At 48.4% G+C, this 22,417-nt stretch overlaps 1 protein-coding gene across 6 annotated transcripts in view; it reads right to left on the bottom strand.

Moving 5' to 3' along the window:
* The window catches only part of RALGAPB (Ral GTPase activating protein non-catalytic subunit beta), a 2,310,294-nt gene that overhangs the window by 1,223,844 nt on the left and 1,064,033 nt on the right, over positions 1-22,417 (bottom strand). For all 6 annotated transcript variants that reach the window (XM_085618929.1, XM_085618931.1, XM_085618928.1 and 3 more), the window contains exon 19: positions 20,887-21,074. In XM_085618929.1, coding sequence (XP_085475055.1) covers positions 20,887-21,074 — 188 coding nt within the window. The remainder of the gene's footprint in view (positions 1-20,886; positions 21,075-22,417) is intronic.

Genomic DNA, 22,417 nt, shown 5'->3' on the forward strand with positions numbered 1-22,417 from the left:
TGTTTTGCGGTGGTGGGAGGGGCTGAGGAAGAGGAGGAGGAGGAGGAGAGTTGACGGCCACGTGAGCGACCTCTAAGTCTTCCTCTATATCCCTTGGAACTTTGCTGTTGCTGCTGCTGCTGCTGCTGCTGGGCTGGTCTATAAGAATGAAAACTCGCCCTACCAAAACCTCTGTACCTCTTGAAAGTACCTCTCGGCTGGGATTGAAGGCCCAACGACCTAGCCGTAGCCTTACTCTCTTTGAAGCGCTCGAGAGCAGCATCAGCCTTCTTCCCGAACAGACCAGACCCATCAAAAGGTAAGTCCAACAAGGTTGACTGGACATCAGCAGAGAATTCGGAGGACTTAAGCCACGCACCCCTCCTGGTGGCGACTGAAGACCCCATGACCCTGGCAACTGAGTCTGCTGTATCCAGGCCACTCTGAATAACCTGGCGAGCAGCCGCCTTGGCATCCAATAGTACTTCATGGAAGCCTGCTCTATCCTCCTCTGACAGCTTCGGTGCCAACTTTTTAGCTGAATCCATAAGCGCATGGATATAGCGCCCCAATAAGCAAGTCGCATTAGAAAAGACCTTCTTGGCCGATTGGTCTACCTTCTTGGACTCTCTGTCCCCTGGGACTTGAGGAAACGCACCTTTTGAACGTCCAGAACAAGCAGCCTGAACGACCAGGCTTTCAGGTGAAGGGTGTGATGACAAAAACTCAGGATCCCCTGGAGCCACCCTATATCTCCTTGCAACCACCTTGGACACCGCAGGAGCCGAAAAAGGCTTGCGCCACACATCCAACACAGGCTCCAATATTGCTTCATTAAAAGGCAACAGCGGCTCTGACACCGCAGTTGGAGAGTGCAACACCTCAGTCAAGATATTAGACTTGAATTCAACAGATGGCAATTGAAGGTCCAACAACTCTGCAGCCTTTCTGATTACAGCATGATAAGGTGCCGCGTCTTTAGAAGGTTCATCCGATGGAGGAGTAATCTCCCACTCCGGAGACAAATCCAACCCACTTGCCTCCTTCAACTCGTCAAACACCTCATCGGATTCGACCAATTCCCCCTCTTCAGCCTCGTCCATAAGATAGCGCCTCTCCTCCAGCACTCTCTGCGCCTCCCTTCTGGAACGGATCCGCACCTGCGGCGTCGGCGGCGCCGTGATCGAATCCGACGGCGCCGGCAGAGGCGTCGAACGCGGATCAGCTGGAGCAGCCGGCATCGAACGAGGTCGAGTCGGCGCCGGTGAAGAGGGAACCGGCGTCGATGTTCTCGGCGCCGGATTCTGCCAAGACGGCGTCGCTGGGAAGAAAGGCATAAACGGTGCTTGAGGATAAACCTGCGGCACTCCTAGATTAAAAGCCATCGGACCCATCGGACCCATAGGTGCACCAGAGGTATACATGGCCCGAGAAAACACCCCGTACATCGCATTGAGATAATGCGAGGGGTCCTGACCTGGATTAGGGAAAGCCGGATACTGGTCAGGTAACACCGGACTCGGGCCAGCCGGCGCCGACGGTGGAACTTGCGGCATCACAGACTCACCCGGAGCCTGATCATCCTCATCCTGGGCCGGAGTCGGAGACGGAGCCGAAGGACCTGCAGGATCTGGAGAAGCCATCGGCGCCGGAGAGGACGCCGGCACCGGCGATTCAGCCGGAGAAGACACAGGAGAAAGAGCAAGAGGCGAAGCCGGGACAGGAGAAGGAGACACTGACTCCCTTCGACGCCGAGCAGGTGATTTAGACATCGACGTCGAGGCCTTATGATGAGACGAATGCCTCCTCTTCTTCTTATGCTTCTTGCTCTTTGAAGCATGTCCCGAAGTCGACTTGGAAGCCGACCTCGACCTCGACCTGGATCTTCTTCTACCTCTTTTCTCCTTTTTCTTCATCCGGGCGATAAAGAGCTTTGCCTCTCTTTCCTTAAGAGCCTTCGAGCTCATCTTCCTGCAACACGAACATCCTTCAACATCGTGGTCCGATGACAAACACCAAACGCAGTCGTCATGCGGGTCAGTGATGGACATGTGTTTGCCACATTCACGGCAAGGCTTGAAACCAGACTTCCTTGCCGACATTCTCGAAGAAAGACAGAGAAACTTCGGAATAAACACAAAGTAACAGGTAAAGCTACCAGTAACGATTCCCGAAATCTGTTGGCGTCGTCGGCGCGGAAAAAAGGGAACTGACGTCATCACGCCGAGGAGGTCTTCTTATGGAGCCGGTGACGTCAGCGGAGTCGCGAGCGGAGCCGTGCCTCTGTGACGTCGTCTTCGACCTCATCGGCGTGGACTGCTACAAAAGTTTCCGAATGTTGCTGGCGCAGGGGATATTCACAAGGTGAGGAATCCACTGGCAGATGTATCCATCAGAATACATACATATCCTTCCCCTGGGTTATTTTTAGCAACCAAAATGTGATCTTTCCCAAGTAGTTCACACAGTCCCCCATTTAGTAAATTATCAACAACAGTATAATGTCCAGGTTCATAATAGATTTGAGTCCCTCCCTAACCTAGAAGAGGTGGATTGACTGAATTCACATGAGTGTAGGAAGCAGGGCTTTCTGCCTGTTTTTTTCAGTAACAATTTTGAGAGTACCCTGGAGTTCCCGCGTGACAAACATTAATGCCCAAACGGGCAAAGATTTAGGGTCACTAGAGGACCCATGTAGGTTTAGCGCGAGACATACTTGGCAAAAATGAGGGCATTCTTATGGGGGCTGTAACCTATATTCCTAGTCCTATTGCTACTGACAAATATTAGTGCATTGATTGTGCAGCACCATCAATCTATTCCTACAGTAGCTAAAACAGGAGTGTATGCAGTGGCGAAGGGGGCAGATAGGAGGAATTGCTGCCAGATTTTGTTTTGGAATCTTGCAGGGCTGAAAACAAAAGTGACAGACCATACTTGGTACGATTTTGTGAAAGGGTTTTATGTATTTGCTGTCCAGGAGACTTGGAATCAGGACCCCATACATATAAATGGTTACAGATCCTTTCATACCCCAGCTACTCCATCATCTCACGGGAGAGCAAGGGAGGTCTATTTCTTTATGTGTCGCATCTTTTCAACCTGGAAAAAACGGTTTTGATTAGCACTGACACTAACTATTAGGTCTTGTTGCTCGCCATTGATAGTTTGCTGTGCTTGCTGGTTGTTAATTTCTATAATAACATTTCACCTAACAGGTTCGAAGATGTATTGAGGTCTGTTAATACCATTGTTCAAAACACCCAGGCATCGTCCTCTAGAGATGTGTGCATACTATGGGGCAGGGATTTTAACTGCAACATATGTAATTATGCAGATAGTGGGAGCTGTGGTATTTTTTGTGATAAAGATCAGTCGTTTCAGCATTTTGTACATAATAAATATGGGGACATTTTAAATGAAGTTATGTTTGATGCAGACCTAGGATTTGCAAATACGTTATGTTCTACCCCAGTGCCTTTTAACCCTACCTATAATGGGCAAGGTGTGCCTTTTAACCCTACCTATAACGGGCAAGGTAAATCTTCAATAGATTTTATTTTGATGTCTTGTATGTATGCCTCTAGAGTTGAGGTTTTTACACCCACAATACATCTGAGTGACCATTTCCCTTTGAGCATGTCAATATGGACAAAAAGAAATTTAGATCGCACTAGTGACCATATATCTTCAACCGTAGGGAACATTACTTTATCCAGGCAAAATGGTTATGCCTTAAAATGGGATAAATTAAATCCAGATATGTTCACAGAGATGATCATTACAAACTGTAGTGAGGCAGTTAAGGTCTGTTTAGACAAATGTACCTCGCATAAAGATATTATCGATGGGTGTTTGACTATTACAAATTACATTAAGCAGGACTTATTAAAAAAATGTAATAAAACCAATAAGTCCAAGTTAGGATGGTTTGATGCAAAATGCTCGAAGGCCCATGCCAAACTTAAAAAAAGATTCTACACACAGAGCCTAGAGTTGTGGAAGAGGTCAGGAAAGCGCATAGAGTATAATGAAGCATTAAAATTAAGGAAAACAACTCTTAAAAACGAAGCCTGGCAGGAGTTAGACCTAGCATCAAAGTCACAGGACTCTTCCGTTTTCTGGAAGGCAGTCAATGTGTCCTTTCTGATGGAGAGAGACAGGGCATCTATTGAGATAGCCATTAGTGAGGCAGAGTGGCTGGAGCATTTTGAAAAGCTATATAGCAACTCCAGCCTCACACCAGTGGTAGAGTCGGGGCTCGAAGAGCCCTTAGTAATTACACAATGTACTGAGGTCAATAACTTAAGATTTGAGCTGAGTGAGGTTAATATAGCCATTGAATCAAGCCTGGGAGGAAAGGCACCTGGACCGGATGGTATTTCAGTTGATCTTTTTAAACATAATATTCTATTGTGGTGTCCTTTTTTAAATCAAGTTCTCCATGCCTGTAGCACAACTGGTCTTTTACCCTCTTGGTATGAATCAACTTTGGTCCCCATTTTTAAAAAAGGGGACAGGTCGGATCCAGCCTGTTACCGGCTGATATCTTTACTTGACTCGACAATTAAAATCATCGGCAGAGTCTTATTATTCAGGCTACAAGACTGGGCGAAAGATCATTCGATTCTTAGTGATTTACAGTTCGGCTTCTGCTAGGGCATGGGCACAATGGACCAGGGTTTAAATTTGAATATGATGGTCGGTAAATACACCAAGGCAAAAAGGGGAAGGCTGTTTTTAACGTTTGTAGACTTAACGGCAGCATTTGATTGCGTAATTCAAGAGGAACTTTTCAGAATTTTAACAAACCTGGGGGTGGAAAGTTCTATAGTATTATTTTTGAGACAACTATATGAGGGGGCAAATGCTATACGGGGAGGGGAATACACTAAGCACTTAAGGGTGAGGAGGGGCGTGACACAAGGGTGTGTCCTGGCACCCTTCCTGTTTATACTATATATCAATGAGCTGGGAAGTACTTTGGAGAAAGAGTGCCAGGACCTCCCACAAGTTGGTAAGAGATCTATACCCACATTAATGTATGCTGATAATGCGGTTCTCATGTCGCGCACTCCAGTAGCCATGCAGAGGTTAGTTTGCAGTTTCTCTAAATATATGGCCAAACTAGGGTTAAATGTTAACATTTCAAAAACATTTGTGATGAAGTGTGGGTTAAGCAGCACGAAATGTAGACCTGTCTCATTAGGAACGAAACACATTGAATGTTGTAATACCTTCTCTTACCTAGGGATCCTATTCGATAAAAGGGGAACTTGGACCCAGGCGATTAAGACCAGGAGGTTGCTGTTTTCCAAAGCTGTAGCTGAACTTGTAAATTTCAGTAGGAAGTTGGGAAAATGGGCACCAGAGGTCCTACTACAGATTTACATGGCTAAATGCATCTCCATAGTCATTTATGGGGCAGGGATTTGGAGCTACGAGAATGTTAATCCACTACAAAGCATTGAGAACTGATTTTTAAGATTTTTATTGATTGTCCCTGATAGCACTTCCACTTTTATCTGCCATACTGAAATAGGTATGTCTTACATTTCCGATGTATTGAAAATTCAACCAATACTTTTGTGGCATAGGATTTGGACCACGGAACAGTTGGAGCTAAACAGACAGGTACTTAGGGACTGTGGTAGTCTGGATGGGGCTCTGTATATTAAATGGCTGGAGTATATTAAAAACTTTGTCTGTAATCTCGGCCACCCTGACTACTATTTGGACCCCCTTAGTCTACAAGACGTCCGGAGGAAAGTTCTCAAAACTAGCTGTTTGAATTACCCGGAAAACAAGAGAAGATTGATGGAATTGAAAAAAATATCGGTTCAAGTCCACCGGCTAATAGTCCCTGCTGACAGAATTCAGCCGTATTAGGGACGTTAACAAGAGAACACAATAGATTTCTGTTGACTCGTCTGAGATTAGGTATTTTTCATAGGTTTGTTACTTTCCCGGCCCAGAACAACTGGTCAAATGGGTTGTGTAAATGCCCATGCGATGATGTGTCCATTCAATCGACTATACATGTTCTTTTCTTTTGCAAATTTCATTCCTGTAATAGGAAAAGGTGGATTCTGCTGATTTAAAAAAAAGTAGTGTTTTAGGACAATGTCGCCCCACCTTCCTGTTCATACAAATATTAGGAGAAAAACAGCTGATTGTTTCAGTTTTATTATTTTTAAAGAATGTTTTAAAATGTAGAAACTCAATCATGATGTAATACAATTTTAAATTCTATTTGTCTTTGCTGTGTATTGACTTTATATGAATTTTACAAATTGGTGTATGTATAAATTGTGGCTCATATTTTAATGTGCTTTCAAACCCCTTTGTGAGAGCGCTCAAGCTCAAGGGCCTTTGTGATGGCAAGTGTGGTAGGTGACAATCCCCCCCCCCCCCTTAAACTCTGAGTGGCCCATCCTGCAAACACTTAGGCTTTCCTTTGACTCACTGTCTGGGAGCAATACACAAAGACCAACTGTCAACTACATCTAGTCATCTGACCCAAAAGAACAAGTTACTTACTTTTGGTAATGCCTTATCTGGTAGAGACTATCTAGCCACAGATTCCTTGCTTTAGAATTATCCCCAAGTGTCAGACTGGATGCGGACATTTTCTTGTGAGAAGTACCCCAGCACGCTGGTAGATGGCCTTGTTCAGGTCTGTGTGGCGTTGTTGGCATCTTCCGTGTTGGAAGTGACATTCATGATGCCTATATAGGGGCCACCCAGGTGTGCTGACGTCAGCTACTTTTCGCAACTTTTCCACGCCAGAAATGTGGAGTCACAAAGTACACTGACCACTGGTGTGGAAAACTAGGGCCCTGAAAGGGAAGTACCCTGTTCTTAGAAATCTGTTTGCAGATCAGGGAGGATGGGTGGGTCAGTAAGGAATAAGGGGCTAGATAGTCTCTACCAGATAAGAAGTTACCGAAGGTAAGTAACCTGTTCATCCAACAGACTTCTAGCTGTAGATTTCACCCCTTAAAAAAGGTACCAAAGCAATACCCACCTCCCCTACCCCCGGCATTGGGTTTGCGGACCAATTTCACATGAGGAAGTCTTGCAGGACCGAACGGGCAAAATGCTGGTCTCTACGGACCTAACGAACAAGTTACTTACCTTCGGTAACAATATATCTGTAAGAAACATTAGTTTGTTAGATTCCTCACCTTAGAATATCCCCAGGCGTCAGGCTGGATCCGAAAAGATTTTTAGTCAGCAATACCCTTGCACGTCGCTAGGCGTCGTCTGAGGCTCCGTGTCCGTCGTCATGATCGCCGGGATGACGTCGTCTGAGTACTTAGACACTGCCCTAGCGTCAGTTCTTGTACATAGCTTTACGCGCCAGGAACGCAGAGCCATGCAAGAGACCGACACTGGCGCCAAAAATCTAGGGCCCTGAAAGGGATGACCTCAACCCTAGATATCGGTTCGCAGAACGGGGAGGATGGGTGGGGCGGTGAGGAATCTAACTAACTAATGTTTCTTACAGATACATCGTTACAGAGGGTAAGTAACTTGTTCATCTGAAAGAAACACGTTAGTTAGATTCCTCACCTTAGAATAGATACCCCAGCAATACCAACCCCGGTGGTGGGTCTGCGAACCAAGATCACACCAAAAAGTCCTGGAGAACAGAACGGCCAAAGAAGCCGTCTCTCCGGACTTGGATGTCCACGCAATACTGTTTGGCAAACGTGTGCAGCGAGGCCCACGTTGCTGCCTCACAAATGTCCTGCAAGGGGACTTCCCGGCCCAGGTCAGTGGTTGCCGCTGTGGCCCAAGTGGAATGGGCCCTTAGCCCTACAGGAGGTTCCTTTTTAGCTAAGGAATAACAGGCCTTGATACACAAAACGACCCACCGAGAGATGGTTCGCTTGTGCACCGCCCGCCCCTTCTTAGCGCCCACGTAGCCAACAAAGAGTTGGTCATCCACCCGGAACTGCTTGGTGCGGTCCAGACAGAAGGACATCGCCCGTTTTGGGTCCAGATGGTGGATCCTCTCTTCCTCTTTCGAGGTATGCGGAGGCGGAAAGAAGGTGAGCAGTGTAACGGACTGTCCGATGTGAAAGGCAGTTACCACCTTGGGAAGAAAGGAAGGACGAGTCCTGAGAACAACTTTGTCCGGATGGACAGAAAGGAAAGGAGGCTTAGAAGAGAGAGCCTGGAGCTCACTCACCCTTCTAGCAGAGGTGATGGCAACCAGGAAAGCAGTCTTAAGAGTCAGAAGACGAAGGGGACAATTATGAAGTGGCTCAAAGGGAGCGCACATCAGATAGGTCAATACTAGATTCAAATCCCACTGAGGCATTATGAAAGGGACAGGAGGAAACATGTGAGTAATGCCCTGAAAGAAGCGAGAAACAACAGGGGATTTGAAATGAGAAGGCTGATCAGGTAGCCGTTAGAAAGCAGAAACAGCTGAAAGATATCCCTTGAGGGTGCCCAGAGCAGAGCCCTGCTGGGCCAGGGAAAGAAGAAAGAGGAGAACCTCAGAAATAGGGGCGGAAAGGGGATCCACAGCCTTTGCTGTGCACCATGCCACAAATTTGTCCCATCTGCAGGCGTATACCGATTTTGCGGCGGGACGCCTGGCTGCCAGAATAACATTACAGACTTCAGGAGGCAAGTCAAATGGCATCAACTGCCGCCGCTCAAACTTCACGCATGGAGGTGGAGGCTGGACAGGTTCGGGTGGAGTACCGTCCCCTGCTGCTGCGACAGAAGGTCCTCCTGAAGAGGCAGTCGGATCAGGGGATCGAGCAATAGACTGAGTAGCTTGGGATACCAGTATCTTCGTGCCCAATCCGGAGTCACCAAGAAGACTTGGGCCCGGTCGCCGCCTGATCTTCTTCAGCACTCTGGGCAGAAGTGGTATAGGCAGAGAGACGTACAACAGACCGCAACTCCACTCGCGACGAAAAGCGTCTCCGAGCGAGTGCCGCCTTGGAAACTCCAATGCGCAGAACTGCTGACATTGCGCGTTCTCTTCGGTGGCGAATAGATCTAACCAAGGCTCTCCCCACTGCCGAAAGAGGCCTTGTGCCACGTCAGAGTTTAAACGCCATTCGTGATCCATCATGCCCCGTCGGCTGAGTTCGTCTGCTCTGGCGTTCAGAGAGCCCGCCAGATGTTGAACCACCAGGGTGATGCCCTGATGTTCCAGCCATATCCAGAGGCGCAGAGGCTCCTGACAAAGGGTCCACGACCCCACCCCACCCTGTTTGTTGCAATACCACATGGCGGTGGTGTTGTCCGTGAACACATGCACTACACTTCCCCGGACAGAGGGAAGGAATGCCTTCAGTGCAAGCCGGATCGCCCTCAGCTCCAGAAGGTTGATATGGAGCCGGGACTCCGCCAGGGAGACCAGAGGCCTCTGATCTCCGCCTCTCCCATGTGGCCCCCCCATGCCAGGAGGGACGCATCCGTCACCACTACGTGCTCCGGTTGGGGTAGGGAGAGGGATCTGCCACTGACCCAATCGCGGTCCGTGAGCCACCACTGCAACTGTCTTGCAGTGCCCTCCGAGATCAAGACATGGTCGGACAGGTTGCCCCGATGCTGGGCCCACTGAAACTTCAGGTCCCACTGCAGAGCTCGCATCCGCCATCTGTCGTGATGCACAAACAGGATGCAGGAGGCCATCAGACCCAGAAGCCGCAGCACCAACGTGACCGAAACCCGGGATAGAGGCCGAAAGATGGGAATCAGAGCCTGAATATCCCGGACCCGCTGTTCCGGAGGATAGACCCGGAACTGCGCCGAGTCCAGAACCGCTCAGATGAAGAGGAGCTTCTGGGAGCGACTCAGATGCGACTTCGGCACATTGATGGAGAACCCCAGCAAATGCAAGAGGTCGTCCGTAGTCTGGAGGTAGGAGACGACTGCCTGGGGCGAGCCCGCCTTCATTAACCAGTCGTCGAAATAGGGAAAGGCTGGAACCCCTAATCTGCGCAGGTGAGCTGCGACCACCGCCATCACTTTTGTGAACACCCGAGGGGCACTGGTGAGGCCGAAGGGGAGCACGGTAAACTGAAAATGCTCGTGGCCTACCGTGAACCGCAGGTAAAGCCGGTGGGCGAGCAGGACGGGGATGTGGAAATAAGCGTCCTGCAAGTCCAACGCTACCATCCAGTCTCCAGGGTGTAGGGCAGCCAGAACCTGAGCTAAGGTGAGCATCTTGAACCTCTCCTTCCGGAGGAAGGCGTTGACGCTCCTGAGGTCCAAGATAGGGCGAAGGCCCCTTTTGCCCTTCTTGGGAACCAGAAAGTAGTGGGAATAACAACCCCGACTTACTTCTGGGCCAGGAACGCACTCGATGACCCCCTTGGCCAAGAGTGCCATAACTTCCTCCTGTAGAAGTTTCAAGTGATCCCCTTACATACGGTGGTACTGCGGTGGTATGGCTGGAGGGGTCGCCTCGAAGGGGAGGGAGTAGCCCCTTCGGACGATTTACAGTACCCACCTGTCCGATGTGATGGTACGCCAGTGGAGCAGGTGATGGCGAACTCTGTCTTCCACTGGCATGGAATGGGCCTGAAAGCTCTGACTAGGAGGGCTTTGAGGCGGATGCTGCTGGGGTAGATGTGCACGGACCGGCTCGTTGTCCCCCTGTTCCGCCTCGGCGGAATCCACTTCCGCGTAGAGGTTGGTTCTGCGGCCTGTGGCTAGGCGGACGTGAGGGGGCGCCCCTTCCTTGGCCGCGAAAGGGGCAAAAAGCGGAAGTTTGCGGGAGCAGGGCCAAGAAGCCCAAGGACTTGGCTGTAGCCCTGGAGTCCTTAAAGCGCTGCAGCGCACTCTCCGCTTTGTCGCCAAAAAGGCGACTGCCATCGAAGGGCATGTCCATGAGGGTGCTCTGGACATCCCCGGAGAAGCTCGTGAACCTCAGCCAGGCGTGGCGACGAATCGCCACCGTGGTCGCCATTGCCCTGCCTAGTGAGTCCGTTGTGTCCAGTCCACATCGGACTGCATGCCGTGCTGCATCCCGCCACTTGGCAAGAACCTGGGAGAAGACGGGAAGGAGGTCTGTGAGGTAGAGGCCTGGATAACCAGGCTCTCGGGGGAGGGGTGCATCGACAGAAAACGTTCTGGTCCACAGGAGGAACTGTGGAGAGCTTGGACCAGGTGCCCTTCAGAACGTCAATCAGAGCCTCATTGAACTGCAGCAGAAGCTTCGAGGAGCTTGCTGACGGTTGAAGCACTTCGGTGAGGAGATTAGTCCTCACGGCCACAGCAGGCAGCTCCAGCCCAAGGGCTTTGGCCGCCTTGCGCAGCACCACAGAGACTGTAGCACCATCCTCCGAAGCCACGGACGGAGGAGAGATGAAGCCAGTGTCAGGGGAGGTATCAAGACCACTGCCATCCCCCAGTTCGTCTGCCCAGTCCAGTGATAACTGGCACTGCTGAGCCAGAGGGTCCTCAGACCCCTCCCAGTCATCTCCGTCATCCGATTCCTGGTACACAGGTGGAAGGGTCGGAGCCTGGCGGAAGATGACCCTTTCACCCATCGGCCCGGACCAAACTGGGGAACAGCGTCGTCCGAAGGCGGGGGCGGCACCGTAGGGGTCGACACCGGCGGGGTCGTAAGGTCGACCGGGATCCAGGCCTGGATCCCGCGGTGGCCTGCGGGGTCAGGACCGGAGTCGGCGCTGGAGCCGCCGGCACGTTAGGCCTCCCAGTCGAGCCTGCGGGGCCCGAAGGCGCGCCGGCAGGCGTCGACGGTGGAGCCAGGCTCCTCATGGCCACGAGGAAGTCCCTGATCTCACCCGTAGTCGCGTCAGACCAAGGGCGCCGGAGGGTATGGGGTCGGATGGGACTCCTGTGGCTCCATCGGAGCCGCGCGGGTGGTGCCACCCGAGCCCTCAGCCGAGTCAAGCGACCGGCGAGGGGAGCCAGAAGAGCGATGTCGCTTCTTCAACTTCTTGCTGTGCTTCGACTTACCGGATCGCGAAGACTTTGACCCCGTCGAACGGTGATGACTACGGCTCCACGACCGGTCCCTCGATCTCCTCCTCGACCGGGACCTTGAGCGGCGCGCGGAGCCGACTGCCGGAGCTAGAGCAGCTTGCGGGACCGCTTCCGCCTAGCCTTCGAAGTCAAGGCCCGTCGTGGTCGGCCCCAAGGCAATAGAGGCACCGGTAGTGGTGATCCGTAACCGACATCAGTCGGTGACAGGAGTCACAAGCTTTGAATCCAGGCATCCCTATCGGCACCAGAGTCGAGGTCGGGTGAAAAGGGAACCAAAAGAGTTCAAAAAAGTTTAGTCAAATAGTGACTAAAAGGGTATGCTCTTCCCGGATCGGCGCTTACTGGCGCGGAAAAAAGAAGAAGAACTGACGTTGGCACGCGAGGGCGGCATCTAAGTACTCAGACGACGTCATCCCGGCATTCACGACGACGGACGCGGAGCCGCAGACGACGCATAGCGACGCGCAAGGGTATTGCTGCCGAAAAATCTTTCCGGATCCAGCCTGACGCCTGGGGATATTCTAAGGTGAGGAATTTAACTAACGTGTTTCTTTCAGATTAACAGAGTTACTTCAAAACTTTGATGAAGAAGCGTGGTCTTATGTGGATGATATTTACCTGACAGACGGCGACTTGGGAGAGGCACTTGACCAGGGTAAGCACCATTATTGTGGGATTTGCCGCAGAAGGCTACAAATTCAACTTAAAAAAAGTCAAAAATAGGCCACCTCAACGTCCTATTCTTGGGATATGAGCTGTCAAGTGAAGGCAAAAGTCTGGCAGCTAACTTTTTAGAAAAGTGTGCGCTGCTCCAGCTTCCAAAATCATAAAATTACAATCAATACTTGGATTCCTAAATTTCGGCAGAACATACATTTTAGATTATGCAGAGAGGGTAAAGCCTTTCTATGACTTAATAAAACCTGACTTTTCAGCCAGAGATTGGACATAAGAACATTCTAATATTCTGTGTTTAATCCAGGAAGACATGATTACTTCAAAACACTTACAAACACGCGTAAACGTACACCACTTGGTGATGCGAATAATCGCGGGTCAATGCGGGTACACTTATTTGTGTATAAAAAGAGAGGGACCCTTGGTAACCCAAAGGACTGGGGTTCAAATAAGATTTTGTACAAAGACGTCCTCTGGGAATATTTGTTATCCACACCTTACTTCTCACTCATAATCCAAATCACATTCATTCAGATCTAATCATTAAGACCACCCCAACATTGAGTTTGTTACGTATTGGCACCAACACTGGAAATTAATACCATAATGGTTGAAATTTATTAAAATAATTTGGATCTCGGAATATTATACAATAAAAAACAATTTTATCACAAAAAAACAATTATAGTCCATTCAATAATAAAACAAATTCCTCAGGATATGATCCAGAAAGTATATCGCACTAGAGTTAAAAATTTGACAATGACCTTTGTCATCAATTGCCACAATCAGTAATCGTATTTTACACCCCACCCCTAGTGTCTCATAATTCATATACATCTGAATGAATGTGATTTGGATTATGAGTAAGTAAGGTGTGGTACACTTATTTGACCTTTAATGAGGGAGAAACAGTACCAATCGCATACAAATCACACCTATACACAAATGCAGAAATGTGTTTCACTTCAACAGAAAAAATACTGACAGACGAAAAATCTTTCTGGATCCAGCCGGACGCCTGGGAATATTCTAAGGTGAGGAATCGAACGTGTTTCTTTCAGATAGTCCAGACAATAATGTTTGGAGAACATGTGAAACGAGGCCCACATTGCTGCCTGGCAGATATCCAGGACCAGAACTCCACAAGCTAAGCGCATAGGTTGAAGCTTTAGCTCTGGTGGAATGAGCACACAAACGCTATGGGGTTTCTTTTTTGCCAATGTATAACAGATTTTGATCCAAAGCATGATCCATCAGGCGAAGGTACGCTTCAGCACAGCCCGTACTCTTTTCGCTCTGACCAACCCCACGAAGAGTTGATCGACCACCCAGAATTCTTTCATGCGGTCAAGGTAGAACGACAATGCTCTTTTTGGGTCCCGATGGTGAAGTCGCTCCTCTTCCTTAGACGGGTGAGGTGGAGCATAAAAAGTAGGCATAGTGATGGTTTGGCCTACGTGAAATGGAGTGAACACTTTCAGAAGAAAGGAATCTCTCGAACGAGGCACCAGTTTGTCTGGGTAGATGTTAAGATAAGGAGGCTTGGATGACAAGGCCTGAAGCTCACTGACTCTCCGGGCAGATGTTATCACCACGCGAAAGGCAGTTTTGATGGTAAGAAGCCTGAGTAGACAATTGAGCACATGCTCAAAGGAAGAACACAAAGAAGGTGAGGGAGTGGGAAGGAACAAATGTTGCAAACCTTTTAAAAACCTATGTACAATACAGTATAGGAAAAGGGAAGGTTGATCAGGCAACTGAAGAAAAGCAGAAAGTGCAGATGTATATCCCTTAACAGTGCCAAGAGAAGAGCCCTGATTGGCAAGGGAAAGAACAGAAGCACCTGAGAAAGGGGATCAATGTGTCTTTCAAAACACCATGCCACAAACATTAGCCTAACAGCAGGCGTAAACCATTTTGGTAGAAGGACGCCTGGCAGCCAAGGTAACATTACATACTTCGGTCGGAAGGTTGAAGGCTATCAACTGTCACTGCTCAATCTCAATGCAAGAAGGAGGAGCATTGACAGGTTTGGGTGGAAAAGCTTCCCCTGCTGCTGCCACAGAAGATCCTCTCAAAGGGTCGACCTGATTGGAGGAACAATAGCCATGCTCAACAGCTTGGGATACCAGATTCTCCGTGCCCAGTCTGGGGCCACAGGGGTGACTTGAGCCCGGTTGTTCCTTATCTTCTTGAGAACTCTGGGCAGGAGTGGTTGAGTGAAAAGGCGCATAGGAGGCCTGAGCTTCACTCAAGACAAAGAGTCTCTGAGCAAAAGCCACCTTGGAAACTCCAGCGCACAGAACTGCTGATACTGCGCGTTCTCAGCAATAGCAAACCGATAGAACCAAGGCTTTCCCCACTGCTGAAAAAGACCTTGCACCACCCCTGGATGGAGAAGTCATTCGTGAGTTGCGAGGCACCTTCGACTGAGCTTGTCCGCTCTGGGGTTCAGAAATCCACCAGATGTTGAACCACCAGGGATATGCCCTGCTGTTCGAGCCAAGTCCAGAGACGCAGGGTCCACAACTCCACCCAGCCCGGCTTGTTGAAATACCACATTGTGGTGGTGTTGTCTGTGGACACTTGCACTAGCCCAGGGTTTCCAACGTTGGTCCTGGAGGGCCGAATCCATGCCAGATTTTAGCATATCCCCATTTAAATAAATGCAGTTATCTTAAAAATCTGGCATGAATCCGGTCCTCAAGGACAGACTTTGGAGAACCCTGCACTAGCCTTCCCTGCCAATCGGCCAAACAGGTTGATGTGGAGTTCAGATTTTGCTGGAGACTAGTCCTCTGAGCTTCACCTCTGCAAGAGCGCCACCCCATCCTAGGTGTGTTGCATCTATCACTACTGCCAGATCTGGTTGGGGATGGGAGAAGGATCTGCCACTGACCCAATCGCAGTTCGTAGCTACAACTGCAGTACCGTCGGAGGGATTCCCCTTATGATGTACCCACTGTAACTTCAAGGCCCACTACAGAGCCTGCATATGACAAAGGGCATGTGTCACAAGCAGGACGCAGGAGGCCATGAGGCCCAGCAGCCTCAGAATCAGTCTCACTGAAATCTAGGACAGAGGCTGAAACATCGGTATCATAGCCTGAATATCCTGGATTCACAGTTCAAGAGGAAAGGCCCAAAACTATACTGTGTCCAGAAGAGCTCCGATAAAAGCATCTGAAAGGGAGTCAGGTGTGACTTCGGCACGTTGATAGTGAACTCCAGTGAATGCATCAGGTCAGCTGTAGTCTGGAGGAGGGAGGCAACAGCCTAGAGCAAGCCCACCTTTAACAGCCAGTTGTCAACACAGGGTAAGACTGGCACCCCTATCTCAGCAGATGAGCTGCAACCACAGACATCACCTTGGTGAACACCAGAGGGGGGCTGGTGAGGCCAAAACGGAGCACTGCGAACTGAAATTTATTGTGGCCCATCCTTAACCACATATAATGCATGTGGGCACACCGAACGGAAAGGTGAAAGTAGGCGTCCAAGTCCAATACAATCATCCAGTCTCCAGAGTCCAGGCCAGACAGGACCTGAGCCAGAGTGAGCATTTTGATTTTGTCCTTCTTGAGGAAGCAATTGAAAGTGTAGGTCGAGGACAGGACAAAGGCCTCTAACCTTCTTGGGCACCAGAAAGTAGCGGAAGTAGCAATCACGACCCACTTCTGGTGCTGGCACTCTATCCATGGCTTCTTTGGCCAAAAGAGCACTCCCTTCCTGGCGGAGAAGCGAGAGGTGGTCCTCCGCCAGCCTGTTGTATGTGGACCGCACGGAGAGAGGGGTAATTTCGAAGGGGAGGGAGTAGCCCCTTCGGACAATCTGCAAAACCCACCTGTTCAAGATAATGGACTGCCAGCGGGGCAGGTAATGGCGAATTCTGACACCGACTCGGTGCCCATGATGATACGTGGGCAGACTAGGAGGGTTTGGAGGATACAGAAGGTGAGGGTTGGGGTGGATTGACCCTAATGCTGGCCACCCGATCCATGGGACCTGTAGGAACACACGACCACGCAGAGGCTGGAGACCTTGCGTGACGTGGCGGATTGGGGGGTAAAAACACGGTTGCATGTCTCTTCCGTAGCCATGAAAGGAGCAAAATGTGGATTAAGTGTGTCTAGGGACCATAGAAAGAAAAAGGACCTGGCGTAGCCCTGCTGTCCTTAAAGCGCTCCAGCGCCAAATCTACCTAGTCTCCGAAGAGACAGGAGCCATCAAAGGGGCATGCTCATGAGTGAGGACTGGACACCCCAGAAAAGATAGTTGCCCTCAACTAGGCGTGGTGTTGCAGGGCCACTGTCTAGAAAACAGCTCTGCCTAGTGAGTCGGTGGTGTCAAGTCCACAACAGCTGGTGAACTTCGCTGCATCCCTCCCATCGGCAACAGCCTGGGAGAACACGGCCCGGCTTCCTACAGGATTGTTGGCAGCACCTGTGCAACCGTATCCCACAGAGCGTGGGAATAGTGGCCCAAAAGGTACACTGTGATCACAGCAGTGTCAGGCTGGTGGAACAAAATATCTTCTCTACAAGATTGTCCAGCCTCTTGGATTAGTTGTCGGGGCGAGCGGTAAGGAATGAGGCGGGATTTAAGTGGGACGTGGAGGCTTGGACCACCAGGCTCTCAGGAGTAGGGTGAGGAAATGTGGGTCCACTGGAGCGGGATGGTGGCGGCCGCAAATAGTCCTGTTCACAGGAGCCCCTGTGTTGCACTTGGACCAAGTCCTAAACAGAATGTCAGTAAATGCCTCATAAAAAGGAAGAAGTGGTTCTGATGGGGACACTTCCGTCAAGACATCAGTCTTGAATGCCACCAAGGGCAAGCTCAGGTCCAGAAACTCAGCTGCCCTCCACACAACCATTGTGAAGGAAGCTCCCTCCTCCGTAGCCATGATAGGGGGAGAAAGCATGTCAGTATCATGAGAAGTACCCAGTCCACTACCTTCACCCAGATCTCCTGCCCAGTCTAGTTCTTCATAAGGCTGGTATTCTTCAGAGTACAGCGACCCCTCCCAATGCTCCCCCGTGTCTTAGCCCTTAAGAATAGGGGTCAGGCTCCAGCATTGAAGGCATGGCTCCAGACGGTGCTGGAGCCAGCGTCAGATGACGCCCCCTCTGTGTCAGAGTCAAGGATGAGAATGGGGATGGTGCTGCCAGTGTCAGGAGTGTGTCCCTCGGAATTGGTGTTGGGGAAGGTTGAGGTGGCACGACCGGTAACAATCAGGATCCATTTGTTGATCTTTGAAACCTGAATGGTGCCGGCGTGGATCCACTAGAGGCCACGCACGAACCCGCAGGGAACGGGTTGCCCACAGATGAAATGCATGGCCTCCTAAAATTCGGTTAATTGGGCAGGGGTCGATCCGGATCCTGCAAACTGAGAGGTGCAGAGGTGACCCAGATGCTGGCTCAACCACGAAGCCAAACCTTGAGTGGCAACGCACTGTTGTCTCATCAACCGATGGGCGAGGTGAAGTCGAAGCACGGTTCAACGACCTCTTCTTGTGGGACTTGGACTTGGGCTCAACAACTCCTCCTGGGTTATTCCTCTCAACTGGGACTGTGAAAATCGCAGCATCGCATGACGAGCCACCATAAGCTTGATGGATCTCTCACTCAAGGTCTTCGGATGCATGGCGCGGAAGTCGGGGCAGGCCTTCAGGTTGTGGTCCAGCTCGGGTACCAGTGGCATAAAAGGTGCAGGTCTCTAAGGTGCCGCAGGGCTTGAAGCTGGCCTTCTTTGATGACATACATCCCTGCCACACCAGGAGGTAAAACTCAAAAGCGACTTCGACAAAACGTTGAAAATCCTAGTCAAAAAGTGACTACGGGGTAGTTCTTCCTGGATCTGCGCTGGCTGGCGTGGAAAGAAAAGAAACTATGTTGGTGCGCCTGGGTTGTGCCTATATAGGCACTGCAAACATTACTACCAGTGCGGATGATGCCAACGATTTGAACAATGCCACCTACCGGTGAGCAGGAGTACTGCTCACGAACAACCTCTGGATCCAGTAAGACGCCTGGGGATAATTCTAAGGTAAGGAATCTGCGGCTAGAAGTCTCTATCACATTACAGGCAGCAGACACCAAACGGTTAGGACAAGAAAAAGCCATCTTTCTAAAAGTGGCATATTCAGAATTGTGATAAAAAATATGACTTCACCATTACAAAGGGCTTTTAATTACAAATCCTTAGACACCAAACTCGATCTGTCTACCTACTCCCAATTGGAAGTCACAGCTTATTAAATGTAATAAGGTAACACCAATGTTATCCTATAGGAGAAGTAAGCCTTGCAATAGTGAAAAACCAATTTAGGAGTTTTTCACTACTAGGACATGTAAACCTTAAAAGTACATGATCACCTTTTTAAATACATTTCATCCCACCATCTAAACTGGGTAGGGCCTAACTTAGAGGTTACATGCATATGAAAAAAGATTTGAGTCTGGCGAGAGGTTTGTCTTGCCAGGTAGAAATGGTAGTTTACCACACAGGCTGCAGCAGCAGGCTTGAGACGTGTAGAAGGGCTACTTAAGTGGGTGGCACAATCAGTACTGCGGGCTAATAGTAGCATTTCATTTATAGGCCCTGGGTACGTGTGGTAGCACCCTAGTAGAGCCTTACAAGTAAATTAAATGTGCCAATCGGGAATAAGCCAATTCCACTATGATGTAAAGAGCAAGCACATATACTTTAGTACTGATTAGCATTGGTAAAGTGTGCAGAGTCCCAAGGCCAGCAAAAACGAGATCAGCAAAAATAGGAGGGGGTTGGGGAAAGCCCACCCTAAGGCTAACAGGCCCAACACTCCCTAAAGATTCTGAATCAATGGTAGGGCATGGAGGCTCCTTTTATGTCTCTCCATCTCTGCTTTTCAACCTTAGTAGCAAAAAGCAAAAAATTAAATTGCCATCAGCCTTGAAACCTACACTATTCTTTTAGTCACACCAAATAGATAATTCTATGTCCAATCCGGTCTACAGTTATCATCTACTGGCCAAGATCCTCCTCTTTCTACTTCAACTCAAAAACCCTTTGTAACAGGACCCATAGCTCTCCGCACACTAGGCAAGCTTTCGCCTTTAGGCATCAATAGCTATTAATAAAAATGGTCACAAATTCTACTTCCAGGGTCCTAGAATGAGTATTCAAAAAGCAACCTTCAGTTCGAGAAAGGAAGGTAAAAGAAAATGAAATACCTTTACTGCAATATTCTTTGTGCTTTAATATCTAATCAATAAAACCTCAATACCAAATTCAAGCTGTCCGCACCACCAGCAGAATATACTTGCATTCGGCTCCAATTTAATTTATACTTCTTTGTTCATCAAAATAAAACTGACATTCAGTGTCAAGGCAGAGGTTCTTATTGAGCCTTCTTACAGCTGATCGAGCACAACCAAGACAATGTAGCACACAGGTTCAAAGTAAAACTTGAACAGCCTTCAATTTTATTAAATTCTTCAAAAATATCTGTCTGCTTGTTACATTACCCAACAAACATACCTCACCATAAACAGGGAAGAAAGTGGCAAATGAGACCAATTCAATTGATCAGGTTTGCCCCCAATTCTGTAGCACATCTTTTGTCATGGGCTCGCAAAATTTGACACACGAAGGTCACACTCAGTTCCATCAGAAAAGCAAATGAGACTCTGAACTGTTATTACTTTAAGCTATACAACATCTAAAAAAATCACCTCATCTAGGTCAGTGAGCCGCTACACAAACCTAAGTGACAAATAAATGAGAACACGGAAAGCAGCATCATTTGCCTACTTAATTGTGACCTGGGTATCAAATCAACATATGGCTCGGTAAACTTATTCAGTACAACACAAACACTGATTATATGCCAGGGATATGAATTCTACAGAGACAAACTCATCATCTCACACTCCTAGACTCAAAAATGTACTAAGTTTGCAAACCAACAGATGGTTGCCAGCAGGGTATTCTACCAATTATGTATGATCACACAAAATTAGTGGATTTGATGATACTTGCCATACATATGTAGTTTTATCCTGGTTTGGCTGTAAAGCATCACAATTTGAAAATTAAATCCCTTTATTCTAAAATTATGATTTTATCACCCCCCTTGATTTGGATTGTATTAGTCTAATAGCAAGTTTGCAGCAACCATGACACCTGGACGCCTAAAATTTTCAAAGCAAGAAATGTGCTAAATCCTGCCAAAATGAATCACGGTACTAGACTTACTTTCCTCATTGCCCAATGATTGCTCCAAAATAGCAAGGATGACACTGTTATCCAACACAAAGTAGCGGAAGCTATATTTTGCGGCAATTGGTAATCCAGAGAATTTGATCAAAGAAGTTTCATTCAGGAGGCTGCAAGGTGAGGCCGGGCCACTTGGCGGAGGAAACGCCCCAAGCAACTGCATGATACTGGAAAAAAGACAAAGAAAACTTTAGGAAAATGCTGCAAGGATGTAATTTAATTTGGAAACCGATCAACAATTTAATGGAAGCAATCACTGGTGCGCAATTTAATATTGAAATTTGATGTGCAAACATTTTACTTTCTTAAAGATGTATTTGTATTACTTTAATTAGAACATAAAATAAATAAATTGCTGAGTAGATAATAAAATAGTAACAATCATGATATCAGGAAGAAAAGAAATAAAAAGACTCGAGTCAGACAATATTGTACTCAACAGTATATACTTAAAAAAGCTGATTTTTACAGTGTAAATCGCATCAGTGCTGACTAGTGTGACAAATTGTTTTATTGGTGTGCAACCAGAACATGTATGATGAGGTTCTAGAATGTTATTCGAAATTGAGAAGGTAGACATTTGCTCTAAAGTACTGATGTAAACAATGCTGAGATCAGTGACAAGAACAACAATATGAATGTATGGGAAGTGCAGAAAATTTGAGGAAGTATGAAATGATGAATTTGGGACCAGGCAGGCAACTAATAATATACCGGGCAATAGGTTGAACTCAAATAAAAAAAAGCAAGGCTTTGGACTGGCTTAACACTAAAGTGAAGGGTATGTTCGAAGCTATGCTGTATACTGGGTTCGACAGTCTGGTATCCAAAGGACAATTAAGAAGTGAAACTAGAAATGGAAAATAAGATACTAGTGACAGAACCTGAACCACCGGTATGTAGTACTAGTATAGCAGATCAATGAGCACTGGCTTTAGTTTTACTGGTAACTGTAAGAAAGTAGGATCTTTCTGGCATAGTTGCCCCCTCTTTTTGCCTAGTGCCAGTGTGTTTTGGCTGTAATAAACTGAGATCCTGCTATTCAGGACTGCAGTGTGTGCTCAATTATTGTTAAGTACTTTGTACACCCACCAATTGCCATACTGGTGTACCCCTCTAAGTCCCTAGTATATGGTACTAAGGTACCTAGGGCATTGGTACACCAGTGGTCTCCCGTGGGCTGCAGCATGCATTATGCCACCCATGGGAGCCCATGAAAGCAGTGTCTGCAGGTCTGCCATTTCAGCCTGTGTGAAATGGTGCATGAACCTTTCACTTCAGATATAAGATTTTCCGTATATGCCGGTCACTGCACTTAAAGAACAAGTTACTGACCTTCGGTAACGATGTATCTGTAAGAAACATTAGTTAGTTAGATTCCTCACCTTAGAATATCCCCAGGCGTCAGGCTGGATACGGAAAGATTTTTGTAGCAATACCCCTTGCGCGTCGCTAGGCGTCGTCTGCGGTTCCGCGTCCGTCGTTGGCGTCGTGCGCCGGGATGACGTCA

Source organism: Triturus cristatus, chromosome 7 (genome assembly GCF_964204655.1).
Source record: "Triturus cristatus chromosome 7, aTriCri1.1, whole genome shotgun sequence".
Lineage (NCBI taxonomy): Eukaryota > Metazoa > Chordata > Amphibia > Caudata > Salamandridae > Triturus > Triturus cristatus.